Consider the following 16,101-nt stretch of genomic DNA (forward strand, 5'->3'; position numbering starts at 1 on the left):
GTCACTCATTATCAGAGAAATGCAAATCAAAACCACTATAAGGTACCATTTCATGCCAGTCAGAATGGCTGCTACCCAAAAGTCTACAAGCAATAAATGCTGGAGAGGATGTGGAGAAAAGGGAACCCTCTTGCATTGTTGGTGGGAATGCAAACTAGTACAGCCACTATGGAGAACAGTGTGGAGATTCCTTTAACAATTGCAAATAGAACTACCTTATGACCCAGCAATTCCACTGCTGGGCACACACTGAAGAAACCAGAATTGAAAGAGACACGTGTACCCCAATGTTCATCACAGCACTGTTTATAATAGCCAGAACATGGAAGCAACCTAGATGTCCATCAGCAGATGAATGGATAAGAAAGCTGTGGTACATATGCACAATGGAGTATTACTCAGCTATTAAAAAGAATACATTTGAATCAGTTCTAATGAGGTGGATGAAACTGGAGCCTATTATACAGAGTGAAGTAAGCCAGAAAGAAAAACACCAATACAGTATACTAACACATATATATGGAATTTGGAAAGATAGTAATGATAACCCCATATGCAAGAGAGCAAAAGAGACACTGATGTATAGAAAAGTCTTTTGGACTCTGTGGGAGAGGGCGAGGGTGGGATGATTTGGGAGAATGGCATTGAAACATGTATAATATCATATGTGAAACGAATCACCAGTCCAGGTTCGATGCATGATACAGGAAGCTTGGGGCTGGTGCACTGGGATGACCCAGAGGGATCATATGGGGAGGGAGGTAGGACGGGGTCAGGATGGGGAACACGTGTACACCCATGGCGGATTCATGTTGATGTATGGCAAAACCAATACAATATTGTAAAGTAATTAGCCTCCAATTATATAAACTTACATTAAAAAAATAATAATATCACTCTGGGTCAATTAAAAAATAATAAAAAAATCAGAGAATTTCAACATAAAGTCAAAATGGGAATGGTTTTGAAGACAATGAATATCAATTTTTTAATTGAAGTTCTTAGAGTAGCTCTCATACATGTTATTGCTCTTGTTTAGTTAATTATTTGTTTATAAATGTTATATGTTTATATATGTTATTGCTCTTGTTTAGTTAATTATTTGTTTATATTTTGTTAATATCTTGTTTAGCAATACATGTTATTGCTCTTGTTTAGTTTTAGAACTTTTCACTTTCATTGACGCTTTATTTGACAACTTGATCTCTCATTTTAGCCTACTATTTATTGATATGAGGTATTTTCTATCACAGAATCACAAAATTTCACTTTCAAACTATTTATAAGAAGCACACACATATAAATAAGCAGAATAATGACTTTATGGACACTATAATTTGATCACTCACATTAAACCATAGTTTTGTCTTACTGGGTTCATTATTTTAAAGTAACACATACTTACATGTAAGCCTAATTTCCATCGGTCCAACCTCTCTCAATCCCATTCAGCCACCTCATCTAGAGAAAATTAGAATTGACTAGTACAACATGTCCAACTCTTTTGCAACCCCATGGACTGTAGCCTACCAGGCTCCTCTGTCCATGGGATTTCCCAGTCAGTAATACTGGCGTGGGTTGCCATTTTCATCTCCAGTAGATCCTCCTAATTCAGGGATCAAACCCATTGTATTGAGGAGGATTCTTTACCACTAAGCCACCAGGGAAGCACTGTATACATACGTGAAAAGTGAAGTTGCTCAGTCGGGTCTGACTCTTTGCAACACCATGGACTGTAACCTACCAGGCTCCTCCATCCATGGGATTTTCCAGGCAAATGTACTGGAGTGGGCTGCCATTCCCTTCTGCAGGGGATCTTTCTGACCTAGGGATTGAACCCAGGTCTCCCGCATTGCAGGAAGAGGCTTTACTGTCTGAGTCAACCAGGAAGCCCCATTCACATATTACATATGTACATATGTATAATTGTTAGTTATGTGGTTTTAAAATTGATATGAGTGAATTTAAGATATTTATATATTTTTGTGATTGGTTATATACATGTGTAATTGTATATGTCTATAGAGATGTAATTTGTGATTGGTGTTACATATATGTATGTATATGTAAGCTTTTTTCTTGCTCAACCTTAAAAGTTTGAGATTAACTATCTTGATTGTTACGGATTTGACTCACATATTTGATCTACATAGACATTGTAGTTACTTTTGAGTATTCTTTATTATGGATAATGATGCAGATCATATTTTTATTCCTCATGTTACCCATACACAATAATGTTTCTAGTCTTTGTACTTGGATAATACTTGAAAATTATTAGGTCATAGTGTATAAAGACTTTTACATCTAATAGATACATCATAGATGTTTCATAGTGATTCTATCGGTTTATATATTGATAAAATTTGGGGATTATTTATTTGCTAACACCTGTAGCCCTGGTAAAGGTAAACTCTGAGAGTTGGTGATGGACAGGGAGGCCTGGAGTGCTGCAGTCCATGGGGTCACAAAGAGTTGGACAAGACTGAGTGACTGAACTGAACTGAACTGAACTGTGTCCCTGTGGCTCAGAGGTAAAGAATCCACCAACCAATGCAGTAGACTTGGGTTCAGTCCCTGGATTGGAAATATCCCCTGGAGAAGGAAAATGGCAATGCACTCCAGTATTTTTGCCTGGAAAAATCCCATGGGCAGAAGAGACTGGGAGACTACAGTCTGTGGGATCACAATAAAGTCAGATATGACTTTACTACTAAACAACAACACCTCTAACAGCTTTTCATGATGTCATGTCAGTTAAACTTTGCTAGCTGAAAGGAGGCAATGATATATGATTGTAGTTTTATTATGAACAGTAAAAATGAATTTACAGTACCGAGATACTGGATATCTGCATGCAAATTTATGAAGCTCTTAACAATTAGTTTTGTTGCAGCTACACAATGAGAGACCCTGTAGTTGCTCTTTCCTCATTCCTAACTTTTCACATTCAGAAAACTAAGATTATGGCATCTGGTCCCATCACTTCATGGGAAATAGATGGGGAAACAGTGGAAACAGCGTCAGACTTTACTTTTTTGGGCTCCAAAATCACTGCAGATAGTGACTGCAGCCATGAAATTAAAAGACACTTACTCCTTGGAAGGAAAGTTATGACCAACCTAGACAGCATATTCAAAAGCAGAGACATTACTTTGCCAACAAAGGTCCATCTAGTCAAGGCTATGGTTTTCCAGTGGTCATGTATGGATGTGAGATTCGTACTGTGAAGAAAGCTGAGAGCCAAAGAATTCATGCTTTTGAACTTTGGTGCTGGAGAAGACTCTTGAGAGTCCCTTGGACTGCAAAGAGATCCAACAAGTCCATTCTAAAGGAGATCAGCCCTGGGATTTCTTTGGAAGGACTGATGCTAAAGCTGAAACTCCAGTACTTTGGCCGCCTAATGCGAAGAGTTGACTCATTGGAAAAACCCTGATGCTGGGAGGGACTGAGGGCAGGAGGAGAAGGGGACGACAGAGGATGAGATGGCTGGATGGCATCACTGACTCGACGGACATGAGTTTGAGTAAACTCCGGAAGTTAGTGATGGACAGGGAGGCCTGGCACACTGCGATTCATGGGCTCACAAAGAGTCGGACACAACTGAGTGACTGAACTGACTGAACTGAACTTTCACAGGCATTCTCAGACCTTGCTTCGTGACTATGTCCTGTGTTTCCTGTCTCCCCTAACCACCAACAAGGTTTTGCTCTAATAGTTTGGACATGAATGTTTTGGAACCACTTGAGCACTCAAGTAAGCATAATTTGAAATTACAGGTGACAAAGTCCCACTGAGTAAGCTTTGACTAATAAAAATGAGAGCTGGCAGACAAATTCCTTTTTCTATCTTACTTCCTTGAAAACTAGTGCTTTGTTGATGTGCTTGCCTATGTGTTTCAACACATTTTTTTTTAAGTATACTTTTTATTAGGTTTCATTATTCCTGAAAGCTTTATTTCTTGTGATATAAATTTGGTTAGATGCAAGATATCAATGAGCTCAGAAAGGTTGATAACTTAATAGGTAAAATGCTGCAAAAAATAATAAAACTTTCAGTAATCAAACAAAATGTCAACATGTCTGTGGCAAGGAAGATGATCTGACTCTTAACAACTATCCAAGAATCGATTCCAACATAAATCCACCTTAACTATCAGGATTTTTCTTTCTTGTTAAAAAATTATAAAAATATTTTTCTAACATATATTTTATTTTAGATTGTATTTATTTTAAAATTATTGTGTGTTCCTTATATTAGTATGTTTTCTTTGAACAATTAATGGCTTTTAAAATAGGGAAAATTGGGTACTTGAAGTTGGAATGAAAAGGATTAAGCTTTCTCTATTGATATTAATGGAATTTTAACAATTTACTACCTATTCACTTAGCAGGATTTAATTCTAAAATGAAGATAGCTGTAGTTTTAAATTTACATTAATCTGAATGACTGACATGGGCTATCCAGGAATCTCTTCAATGCATCCTTCACATCCTTGTTCCTCAGGCTGTAAATGAGGGGGATTCAGCATTGGGATCACCAGGGTATAGAAGACCGAGGCCATCTTATCAGTATCTAATGAGTGGTTGGTCCTTGGCTGCAAATACATGAAGAGAAGAGTCCCATAGAACACAGTGACAGCTATCATGCAAGAAGCACAGGTGGAAAATGCTTTTTGTCGCCCTTCTGAAGAACGTATCCTCAAAATGGCAAGGATGATGTTGAAGTACGATGTTAGAACAATAATCACAGAGAAAAACAAATTGGTCCCTGAAAAGGTAAACACTGCTGTTTCTGGAATGTAGGTATCAGAACAGGACAATGCTAACAAAGGGACATTATCACAGTAAAAATGGTTGATCATATTGTACGAACAGTATGACATGGAAAACACACAGGAAGAGACCATCAGTGCTGTGGTCAGACTGTAGATGTAAATAAGGGCCTCCAGGAGAAGGCAGATCCGTGGAGAAACCACCACCCGGTAGAGCAGGGGGCTGCAAATAGCCACATAGCGGTCATAGGCCATGGCAGCCAGCACGAAAATCTCAGCCACAACAAAAGCTATGAATCCACCTAGTTGGGCTGCACATGCATAGTAAGATATGGTTTTCTTTGTAACCAAGAAGTTAACCAACATTTTGGGAGCAATGACAGAAGAATTGCCCAAACTGATGATAGCCAAGTGCTTGAGGAAAAAGTACATGGGGGTTTGAAGCTGAGAGTCCACGCTGGTGAGGATGACGATTCCCAGGTTCCCTGTTATGACCTGTCCATAGATGACCAGGAACACACAGAAAAGAGGAATCTGGAGTTCTGCAAGATCTGAGATTCCCATTAGAATGAATTTAGTCACTTGAGTGCGATTCCCTGGAGCCATATATTTTGCTGATTTCACCTTAGTGGGGAAAATGGAAGTGATTAATAGACTGTAAAGTGGTCTCTATTTTTGTTACATGCCATATTGTTAAGTATTTCACTTAAAATCAGTTCACTTCTGTTGACAAACACTTAAAAGTTTCAGAACTTTCTTAATGGTCTTTTCTCTTCATCTTTTCATCAAATTCAGCAATACAAACTCTCCAGAGTTCTATTTCAGGATTTTAGAACTGTTTGACCAAGCAACTGATGTACTTATGTACTATAGGATATGGTGTTTATTGGATAAACATACATAAATTGCATGATGAGATGTATTTATATTTACATGCATATGTAAATTATATTAATGTCTCATGAAATTATGCTGCATGTATATGTATGTTGGAGAAAGAAATGGCACTCCAGTAACCTCGCCTGGGGAATCCATGGACAGAGGAGCCTGGCAGTTTACAGTCCATAGTGTCACAAAGAGTCGGACATGACTGAAGTGACTTAGCACATGTGAAATATACGGTGTCTATATATGTGTAGGTGTTAATTTATACACACATACGTGCCTCTCTATGTGCTTGTGTTTCTTGAGATAAAAGAGAGGTACCTATAAGAAGTTGATGAGCTCGAGTGACATCTATTTGTTTTTCTCTTCGCTGCTACAGGTCTTCTTGCCCTCTCGTACATTGTCATCATACTGGTTATTTTAGTATTTCTGTGGAAAACTTATTCATTAGCCTGTTTTTTCCTTAACAATCATTACAATACTCCTCGGATTCAGCTGCCCACAAGCAAATTTACACTTTGCTACTGTTCATTCTTAGTATCATTCAGACATTCTGAATCTGCTTTTTGAAAATCACCTTTCCTTTCTTTTGTAAAATAAATTACTCTCATCTAATCTCTGTCTTTTAGCAGCTCAAACATTTTATTTTGTTCTGGCAACCCTTTCTTTCTTTTCCTGTTTAAAGAAAAGCTGTATGTTTTTCCTTTAAATAACTTAAAGCCAATTTTAATTTTTTTAAATACATAATATATAGTTTTGATTTGTTAGAGGTTGATCAGTTTGTTTGCTTCTATACGGAAATCATAGAGTCTAACATTATTTAATAGTACTGTAGTCCACGCCCAGCAGATACAGAGGCACTTTGAATAATGATTTCTTTGTTCTGCAGGAGTGTCCCAGAATGTGCGTATAATTAATTATTTATATGTCTGATGAGATAATTTAGGCTCAGTGAGATTCAGTTACTCAAACAGCCTCTTGTGTGTGTATGTGTGTGTGTGCGTGCATGCATGTGTGTTCAGTTGCTCAGACGTGTCCAGATCTTTGTGACTCTATGGACTGCAACCCACCACGCTTCTCTGTCAATGGGACTTCCCTGGTGTGAATACTGGAGTAGGTTGCCAATTCCTCCTCCAGGGGATCTTCCCAACCCAGGGAACAGAACCTGTATATCCTGAGTCTCCTGCACTGCAGGCAGACTCTTTACCAGTGAGCCACCAGGGAAGACCAAGAGCCTTTATAGGATATTTATCAGTACTATGTTTCTATGATGCTTTGGGTGTGCTTTTTTGTTTGTTTAGTTGGTGGTTAGTAGTTAATACACTTACTAATGAAAAAGTAAAAGTCACTCAGTCATGACCAACTCTTTGAGACCCCATAGACTGTAGCCTGCCAGGATCATCTCTCCAAGTAATTCTCCAGGCATGAATACTGGAGTGAGTAGCCTTTCCCTTCTCCACTGTGTTGGCAGGCAGATTCATTACCACTGTGCCACTTGGGAAGTGCCTAAGGATATCTATTCCATACATCAACCTGAACCCAGGTCTCCCACATTGCAGGTGGATTCTTTACCATCTGAGCTACCAAGGAAGCACTTTACTAATAGCCATATGATTTTTCCAAATATTTATAGTCTTGTGTGGTATGGATTAAATGAGATAGTGTACATATGTATGTTATTTAGCACAGAGCCTTGTGACAATGAAAGCAAAATAATTTGTACCAGAAGTTACTGATATTAACATGTTTTGAATGATTTTTTAAATGTGGTTTCTTATTTCAGTTCCAGTAACTCATTCTATCTTACTGAGAGTTTTCATATTTGAGATAGAAATAGCAAGTGAATTATAATTTTGCATATACAAAACACTGGGACACATGGTATCTAACTATATATTTAGCAACAACAAAAACCCAGTGTACTCTCCCTCAACCTGATTCTCTCTTAAATCTGTGGTGTTTTTATTGTTGTTGATTGTTTCTCTTATTAATATCTGTCCTGCATCTGCTGTGTTGGCAGGCAGATTCATTACCACTGCACCACTTGGGAAGTGCCTAAGGATATCTATCCCATACATATACTCTATGTTCGATGAGCTGATCCAATGGCATTGCAACAACTGTGCTTATTTCTTGCCTTCTAACACTGTATCTAAAATAGATGCATAAGTAAGCTCTTGATGGAAAACATAGTGGCAACCTTCACTCTAATTAAAGTGTGGCAAAACCAATACAATATTGTAAAGTAATTAACCTCCAATTAAATAAATTTCTATTTTTTTTAAAAAAGTATTTGTTTGCTACACACTCAGAGGGAACATATATGATAAGTCGAGTCTGAGTGAACTCCGGGAGTTGGTGATGGACAGGGAGGCCTGGCGTGCTGCGATTCATGGGGTTGCAAAGAGTCGGACATGACTGAGCGACTGATCTGATCTGATCTGATCTGATTCTTAATTTAACAAGAAAAAAAGCATTAACAACAATTATTGTTGTTAATAATTGTTTGTAATTCAGATTACACACAATCTGAATGTGTGTAATCAGCTTTTTAAAAGGAGAGCATTTTTATGTAGGAGAGAACTGTATAAGGAGAGAATCTTATATTTCAAAGACACTTAAGTTTCTTATCTAGTGTAATGTGTCCTCTAAAATATCCACCGATTTCACCAGTTCCATGGCAGAAAACATTCCCTTATAGTTCAAACTAAAATATACTTCAAGGACTATTCATTATTCTATACAAAAGCTCAGAGTTTAATATATCAATAGGAGTTAGCTGTTCAGTCATGTCCAACTATCTGATCCCAGGGACTGTAGATTGCAAGGCTTCTCTGTCCATGGGGTTCTCCAGACAAGAATATTGGAGGAGGCTGCCATTTCCTTCTCCATAATCTATCAATAGGGTTTTAAAAATCATTGTATTTGTATGTATCATCAGCACTTCTACTTAGCAATCAGTGGGCAGAGACATGAGTGACTTGGCAAGAGAATGGACCAGATATCGTCAGTTCTGAGTTTAATTTGAACTGATGAAGTTTCCAGTATCCTTGCTCTCCTCTTCTGAAATTTGAAATAAATAAGGTATTTGATTTTACTTACCTAAGCAGAGTGATCTGCCCAGACCTGCTCTGGAGGCCTTTGCGTGAAGTGTGCTAACTGGTTTATACAAGTGCTTGAAATCTCTGAAGACCTTCACACTGAAATCTGTGTCATGGCCCTAGTCCCTAAACAGGAGAATCAAAATTCTCAGTACAGGTCAGGTACCCCAGGGAAGTAAAGAAAAACTGAATGTTTATTAGTCAAGCTTGTATGCAAAAATATCACACAAGGTGCAAATCTGTAGATAGCCAGGGAGTATTCTTGAAAACCATTGATTAACTATTGCACCCATTGATTCCACCCTTTTTTTATTTGAATTTTACCCCTACATTGTTCGGAGGTGTTGCCTCTAGCTCTTGAATGGAGAAAAGCACAGGATTCTGGCTCCCATGTTGAATTTTAATGTATATATTGGAAATAGAACCAAATGTAAAGCCTCCATTCTTGTGTCAAGATAAACCCTGGTGTATTTACCACAAGAACCAGACGATGTACAACATAAAAGCAAAAATCTTGCTATGTGTGCTTACTTACTTCCATTTTTACAATTATGAATGTAAAAAGGCACTTCAAGCACCTTGTAGAAAAGCTAGTATGTAGTTGTATACTTTCCACAATAACATTTCAATATTGAAAGAACTACATTTTTTCATATCTGTGGATTTTAAAATATGAAAACATGATAAAGAATGTAACAAAAAATAAACTGTAAAATAAACCACAATAACTTGTAATGTAATCCCATTTTAGGGAAAAATTTTTAGCTTACACTCTGTATTTAAGGAGGTAGCCCTATTAAAACTAAATCAGGTGGCCAAAGTATTGGAGCTTCAGCTTCAGAATCAGTCCTTCCAATGAATATTCAGGGATGCTTTCCCTTAGAATTGACTGGTTTAATCTCCTTACTGTTTAAGGGACTCTCAAGAGTCTTCTACAACTTATTAAAATACGTATAAACATTTAATTCTCACAAAGTAAACTGCTAGGTTTCAGTGTTACAGCTCATGTTAATACCTTCCTTTTCATGTCACTCTTGTGCTTGGAGAAAAAGTGTTGATTCCAATAATAGGCCAATGCTTTAAAGTGTCCTAACATTTCAGAGATACTTATTGTGGGGTTAATACAGGAATTTTGTAATATTATTTTGTCAAATTATCATCTATTTGTCTTTCACTGCTTTCTTTATTTTAGCTTGTTTATTGCTGTTTCTATGCTTTATTTCAGAAAATATTTTGGAGGATATTCTGGCTTATTAATGAGAATTTTCTTCTGCCTGATGTATAATTTCCATTCAATTTTTTAATTACTTTATAAAGAGAAGTAATAGGTTCACAGCAAAATTAATAGGGAGGTACAGATATTTTACATGCATGCCCCTTATTAATATTCTTCATCAAAGTGGTATATTTTTTACATTTGATAAGCCCACATTGACATATCATAATCAAAGTACATTATTTACATTAGACTTCACTACTGGGGCTCTTTGTCCTATGAGTTTCAAAAATACATACAATGACATGAATCCATCATCATATTCTTATATAGAATTGTTTTCAATGCCCTAAAAGTCCTCTGTGCTCTGTCTCTTTATCCTCCTGCTCCTAAACCTCTGGCAACCACTCATCATTTTATTCCTTGTATTCTGTGATTGTCATGTTTGTAGATTTTTTCTTCTTTAATAATAACCTAACAGGTGTGAGGTGATAAGCAATTTCACTTTTGATTTGCATTTGATAAAATTTCTGTACTACCCAAGGCAATAAAAAATATAATGCAATGCTTATCAAATAACATTGTTTTTTTAAATAGGAAAAAAATTATAAATTTATGTGATGCCAAAGAAGATTTCAAATATCCAAAGATATCTTGTGCAAAAGTACAAAGCTGGTGTCATCACGCATCTTGGTTTCAAGAATGTATTACAAAGCTACAGTACTTGAACCATACAGTATTGGTATAAAAACAGACATATAGACCAATGGAGCAGAATAAAGAGCCCACAAATCAATTCACATATATTTAGTCAATTGATCTTCAACAAGGGTGTCGACAAAAGACAGTGGGAAAAGGATAATCACTTCAACAAGCTGTGTTGGCAAAACTGGATATCCACATGCAAAATAACAAAACTCAACCCTCCTCTTAAACCATGAACAAAAGTAAACTTAAAGACTTAAACATAATACATGACACTATAAAATTCTCAGAAGAAATATAAAGGAAAAGCCTCATGACATTAGATTAGTGATAATTTAATAGATAATACATCACAAGCACAGGCACAAAAGAAAAATTAGATAAGTGTGAATACATCACACTAAAAGTATATACAGCAAAGAACACAATCCACAGAGTAAGGAGGCCTCCTGCAGAGTGGGAGAAAACGTTCAAACCACTTGAACAGAATCTTCTCCAAGGAAGACACACAAATGGACAACAGGTTAGTATGAAAAAGTACATAAAACCACTAGTTATCAGGGAAATACAAATATTATAATTATTATAAATCAGAGGCTGAATGACTATTTATTCAACAAATATTACTAGGTCATGAATTACTCCAAGACTACTTTTATTTTTTTAATTGAGTGAATCATCATGTTGCTATTTTGAACCAGATCATAATTGGAGTGTATTCCCCTTGAGGACTCTCCTGTGCTTTGATCAGCAGTTGAGTAAGTAGATATAAGCAGTTTGAGTTAATTACATTCAGAGTATATCAAAACCTGCTTTTGCCAATCCACAGGTTAAGAGAAAGTTTCAGGCATTTGCTGAGTACTTTAGGAGTTTGGACCTAACAATATCAAGATATGTTGTGTAATCCTTTCATTAATAGTTGTTGTCTCTCATATAGATGAATAAATACATCAAAGAAAATAAAGTTTAAATTTGTGTTAATTAATTACTGTTGTCATAGATTAGTTACAATTTTTTACAAGTGAATTTAACTGTGACTCAGCTTGTCTAGTTGATAATTCACTAGATCCACAGTAAACAATATCTAAACAAGTATAATAATTTGGAAAAAAAGTTTTGTTTTGTTTTTTTCAGAAAAATTCTTTACATTTTCACCACAGGTCTTGAGACAGTTGAAAAGCAAAGACTTTAGATATCTAAAAGTAATAAATATGAGTGACTATTTAGTAAAATAAAAAAAACAATACAATGCAAAATAATGGAGAAATACATTTGAATGAAATATGTTATCATATAATAATTTAATTATGGCCCAACATCTTAAAAAAAATCTTCATTATTCTTTTGGATACACTTAAGAAGGGCTTGCCTGGAAAATCCCATGGATGGAGGAGCCTGGTGGGCTGCAGTCCATGGGGTCGCTAAGAGTCGGCTACGACTGAGCGACTTCACTTTCACTTTTCATTTTCATGCATTGGAGAAGGAAATGGCAACCCACTCCAGTGTTCTTGCCTGGAGAATCCCAGGGACAGCGGAGCCTGGTGGGCTGCCGTCTATGGGGTCGCACAGAGTCGGACACAACTGAAGTGACTTAGCATTGCATAAGAAGGGCTAAAATTGTTAGAAAGAATTTATGAGCTAAGGAATAGCTTAGAAAATATTACAGCCTGAGAGGCTGCTACTCTGTAGGTCCAGACTAATTTAGCATTATCTAATTAACATCTTTTTGAATATTCAGTTTTATTAGTGTATTTTATGTTACAATATTTGTAAATCAAGTTTGATTTACTCCACTTTCTTGAATCAATATTAATGATTTCATTCTATAGATAAACAAATTATAACAATTTTACACAGTTATTGAAAGTAATTAGAATGCTGATATTCCAGGTATCTACACACTGATACACTAGGTCATGTTATTGCATGAGAGAAGGAAATTGATTTTAACCAATGATTTGGTGTTTTAAGCTAATTTAATATGGAAACAACTAATAGAATTCAGTGGTAAATTAACTGGTTTATCTAATGGATTTAGACGGCATGAATTCAGCCCATGAGTGAATGAATATACATATTTTCCCATTTGAATCTTCAGTGAGTGGCATGTATGCTTGACCCACAGTCTTGTCACCATGTTCTGAACAACTGGGAAATTATACTCTGGCAAAAAACAAATATGAGGACACAAATCACATTCCATTGAATCACAATGTTATTCATTCTTTTGGTAGGAAATGAATTGCAATTTTTTGAAAATCTTCTTCAAGTTTGTTCCATGAGGTATGAAGATGAAGAATGTCACCGATGTAACATCCTTTTTACTGAAAGGCTTCACAGACAATCTTGAACTGCAAATCATCTTATTCTTCTTGCTTCTAACAGTTTACCTCTTCATGCTGATTGGAAATTTAGGACTGGTTGTGTTGGTCACTGGGGATTGCCGGCTCCACAGCCCCATGTACTATTTTCTGAGTGTGCTTTCATCTGTGGATGCCTGCTATTCCTCAGTAATTACCCCCAAAATGTTAGCAGACTTTATGTCAAAGAACAAAGGCATTTCCTTCCTTGAATGTCCAACACAGATGTTCCTTGCTGTTACTTTTGGGACCACAGAATGCTCTTTCTTCTCGCTGCAATGGCATATGATCTCTAGGTGGCCATCTATGACCCCCTCTTGTATTTAGTCAGCATGGCTCCCAGAGTCTATGTGCCACTCATCATTGTTTCCTGTGTTGGTGGCGTCTTGCATGCTTCTGTACACACAGTGGCTACTTTCAGGTTATCCTTCTATGGATCCAATGAAATCAGGCATGTCTTCTGTGACATCCCTCCCCTCCTCGATATTTCTTGCTCTGACACTCACACAAACCAGCTTCTGCTCTTCTACTTTGCAGGCTCTATTGAAATAGTCACTGTCTTGATTGTCCTCATCTCCTATGGTTTCATTCTGCTGACTGTTCTGAGGATGCCATCTGCTGTAGGGAGAAGGAAAGTGTTTTCTACATGTGGTTCTCACTTAACTGGAGTATCCATTTGTCACGGTACTGTTCTCTTCATGTATGTGAGACCAAGTTCCAGCTATGCCACAGATCATGGTATGATTGTGTCTATAATTTATAGCATTGTGATTCCAATGCTGAATCCCATCATCTATAGTTTAAGGAACAAAGATGTAAAAGAGGCAATGAAGAGTGTTTGCAAAAAAATACTTTACCAATAAAGTCTATTATCACAGTAAAAATTAATCTAAAAATATCAAGAGTGATGTTATGTACCATAATACCAAGAAGATATGATGAAATTGTTTTGTTTTATCTTATTAATATATTTCTGTTCTTCCTGGGTATTTTAATATAAACATCATAGCTAACCTTCTACCTATGTTATTTTTATATGAAGAAAAATTGTAACATCCATTTGTGCCTTAATATTATCCCATTGATAGAGGTGTCCACACACACACTCAAACACACGTGCACACACACCTATACACGTTTGTATGTAAAAGCATGCTAATTGATATAACACAAACACACACAGACATATGTGTATGTAACTTTTCTTTAGCATATTATATATTCTTTTCTTCTTTCATCTTGATATAACTTGAAAGTATAGTCCCCAATATTCACAACTGTAATTAACATTATATCTGACTAGCTTGATGAAATGCCAGCTAATCAATAGCAAACCCGCAGTTCATATGATCCCATATCATGGAGTCATTGGTATCTGAATTCATTTCAAAGCATTCTGATCTATCCTTAGATTTATTCATTGGCAGCTATCTAATCCCAGTCTGTGGTTTGGGGACCACGGATAACATGTTCAAATTCCTGGTGTTAACTACCGTGCTGATTTGTAAGGATGCATTTCTTCCATTTTTGTTATTTCATTCAGAGCTTGAGTGCTAAACAAATCTTTAATTTCTCACAGAAAATAAAGTCCAGGCACTGACATTTATCACAATCACACATTTAAAAAAGACAAACACAATTCAGAGAGTACTGTATAACTGGCCTGTGTATTCAGTTCTTTCCACAGCTGAGCCCCAATCCACCTTTATGGATTTGATTACAGGTCTGGTGCTGACTCAGATTTTAGCTCTCTGTTCCTTGGACCCTTTCAACTCTGATATGCCCCTGCAGAAACCCCCACTCCTCATGCTCAGGCCCAAGAACCTCATTACAGAAGGGTCCCTCCTACATGCATGTTTAAGTCTTGTTTCCAATAGACCTCATTTTCACTGCGAGGACATGTGTCCTTCAGAGATAACTTTAAGATGTAGTGTTTTCCTTTCTTGCTTTCACTCATTTGTATTTATTAATTTTAATCACAATTTTGCAAAAACTCTTTCTCTTCTTAAAGGAGCATCCTTGTTTTTAAATCAAAGACAATCTTCTGAGATTTAGAGTCCAACCTAATGATACTTTTCTGAATTGGGATTAAGTTTAAATTATAATTCAACAGTTCTTGTGCAGAATTCCCTTACCTATATTACCTGTATTTGAAAGTGCTAGTAGCTCAGTCACCTCCATCTCTTTGCAACCCCATGGACTATAGCCTGCCAGGCTCCTCTGTCCATGGAACTCTCTAGGCAAGAATACTGAAATGAGTTGCCATTTCCTACTTCAGGGGGTCTTCCTGACCCAGGAATTGAACCTGGGTCTCCTGCATTGCAGGCAGGTTCTTATTCACTGCTTGAGCCATCAGAGAAGCTGTTATTATATTTATTCCTATGCAATATATCTGCTCTTATTTCTCCTGTTTGGGATACTCTCTTTGCTGCTATTCATACAGTTTCTTCTACTAAATATCAAAACTAAACCATGTTCGCTGATATTAGTTATAGTTGCATATCCAAACTATGCAAACGTGTTGTTGAATAGTGTGTGTGTATGCGTGTGTGTGTATCACTCGGCATTGAAGAGATTCTTAAACATAATTCAATATCACAAAAATAAATTTTATGCTTTAAAATTTTAGTTTTAAAGAAAAATAAACACTAATATAGGAAAAAAACTATCCATAAACAGAGAAAATATATACAGTTATGCATCTGTTAAATTTATAAATAATAGATTAGAAGTACATAGAATTATGGTTTCCCACATGGTGCTATGGTAAAGAATTAGCCTGCCAATGCAGGAGACACTAGAAATGTGGGTTCGATCTCTGGGTCAGGAAGATTCCCTAGAGAAGGCAATGGCAACCCACTCCAGTACTCTTGCCTGGAAACTCCCATGAACGAAGGAGCCTGGTAGGCTGCAGTCCGTGGGGTCGCGAAGAGTTGGACACGACTGAGCAACTGCACTTTCCTGTTTCACTTTCACGCATTGGAGAAGGAAATGTCAACCCACTCCAGCATTCTTGCCTGGAGAATCCCAGGGACAGGGGAACCTGGTGGGCTGCCACCT

The 16,101-nt window shown here is 36.8% G+C and overlaps 3 protein-coding genes across 3 annotated transcripts in view; 1 reads left to right on the top strand and 2 right to left on the bottom strand.

Annotated features, from left to right (window-relative positions):
• Positions 1 to 4,459: 4,459 nt before the first annotated feature.
• Positions 4,460 to 5,380, bottom strand: LOC104981418 (olfactory receptor 8J2-like). Its single transcript, XM_010830510.1, has one exon. The coding sequence runs from the start codon at positions 5,378 to 5,380 to the stop codon at positions 4,460 to 4,462; it is 921 nt and encodes a 306-aa protein (XP_010828812.1).
• Positions 5,381 to 12,966: 7,586 nt separating this feature from the next.
• LOC104981426 (olfactory receptor 5T2-like) lies at positions 12,967 to 13,904 on the top strand. The gene is given in 2 exon segments (XM_010830523.1): positions 12,967 to 13,302; positions 13,305 to 13,904. Coding segments are annotated over 2 exon segments (936 nt in total).
• Positions 13,905 to 15,931: 2,027 nt separating this feature from the next.
• The window catches only part of LOC104981435 (olfactory receptor 5T2-like), a gene marked incomplete at its 3' end in the record, with an annotated part of 7,494 nt that continues 7,324 nt past the window's right edge, over positions 15,932 to 16,101 (bottom strand). The window contains exon 2 of the mRNA XM_010830534.1: positions 15,932 to 15,941. Coding sequence (XP_010828836.1) covers positions 15,932 to 15,941 — 10 coding nt within the window. The remainder of the gene's footprint in view (positions 15,942 to 16,101) is intronic.

This window comes from Bison bison, unplaced genomic scaffold, assembly GCF_000754665.1.
Source record: "Bison bison bison isolate TAMUID 2011002044 unplaced genomic scaffold, Bison_UMD1.0 scf7180017859061, whole genome shotgun sequence".
Classification (NCBI taxonomy): domain Eukaryota; kingdom Metazoa; phylum Chordata; class Mammalia; order Artiodactyla; family Bovidae; genus Bison; species Bison bison.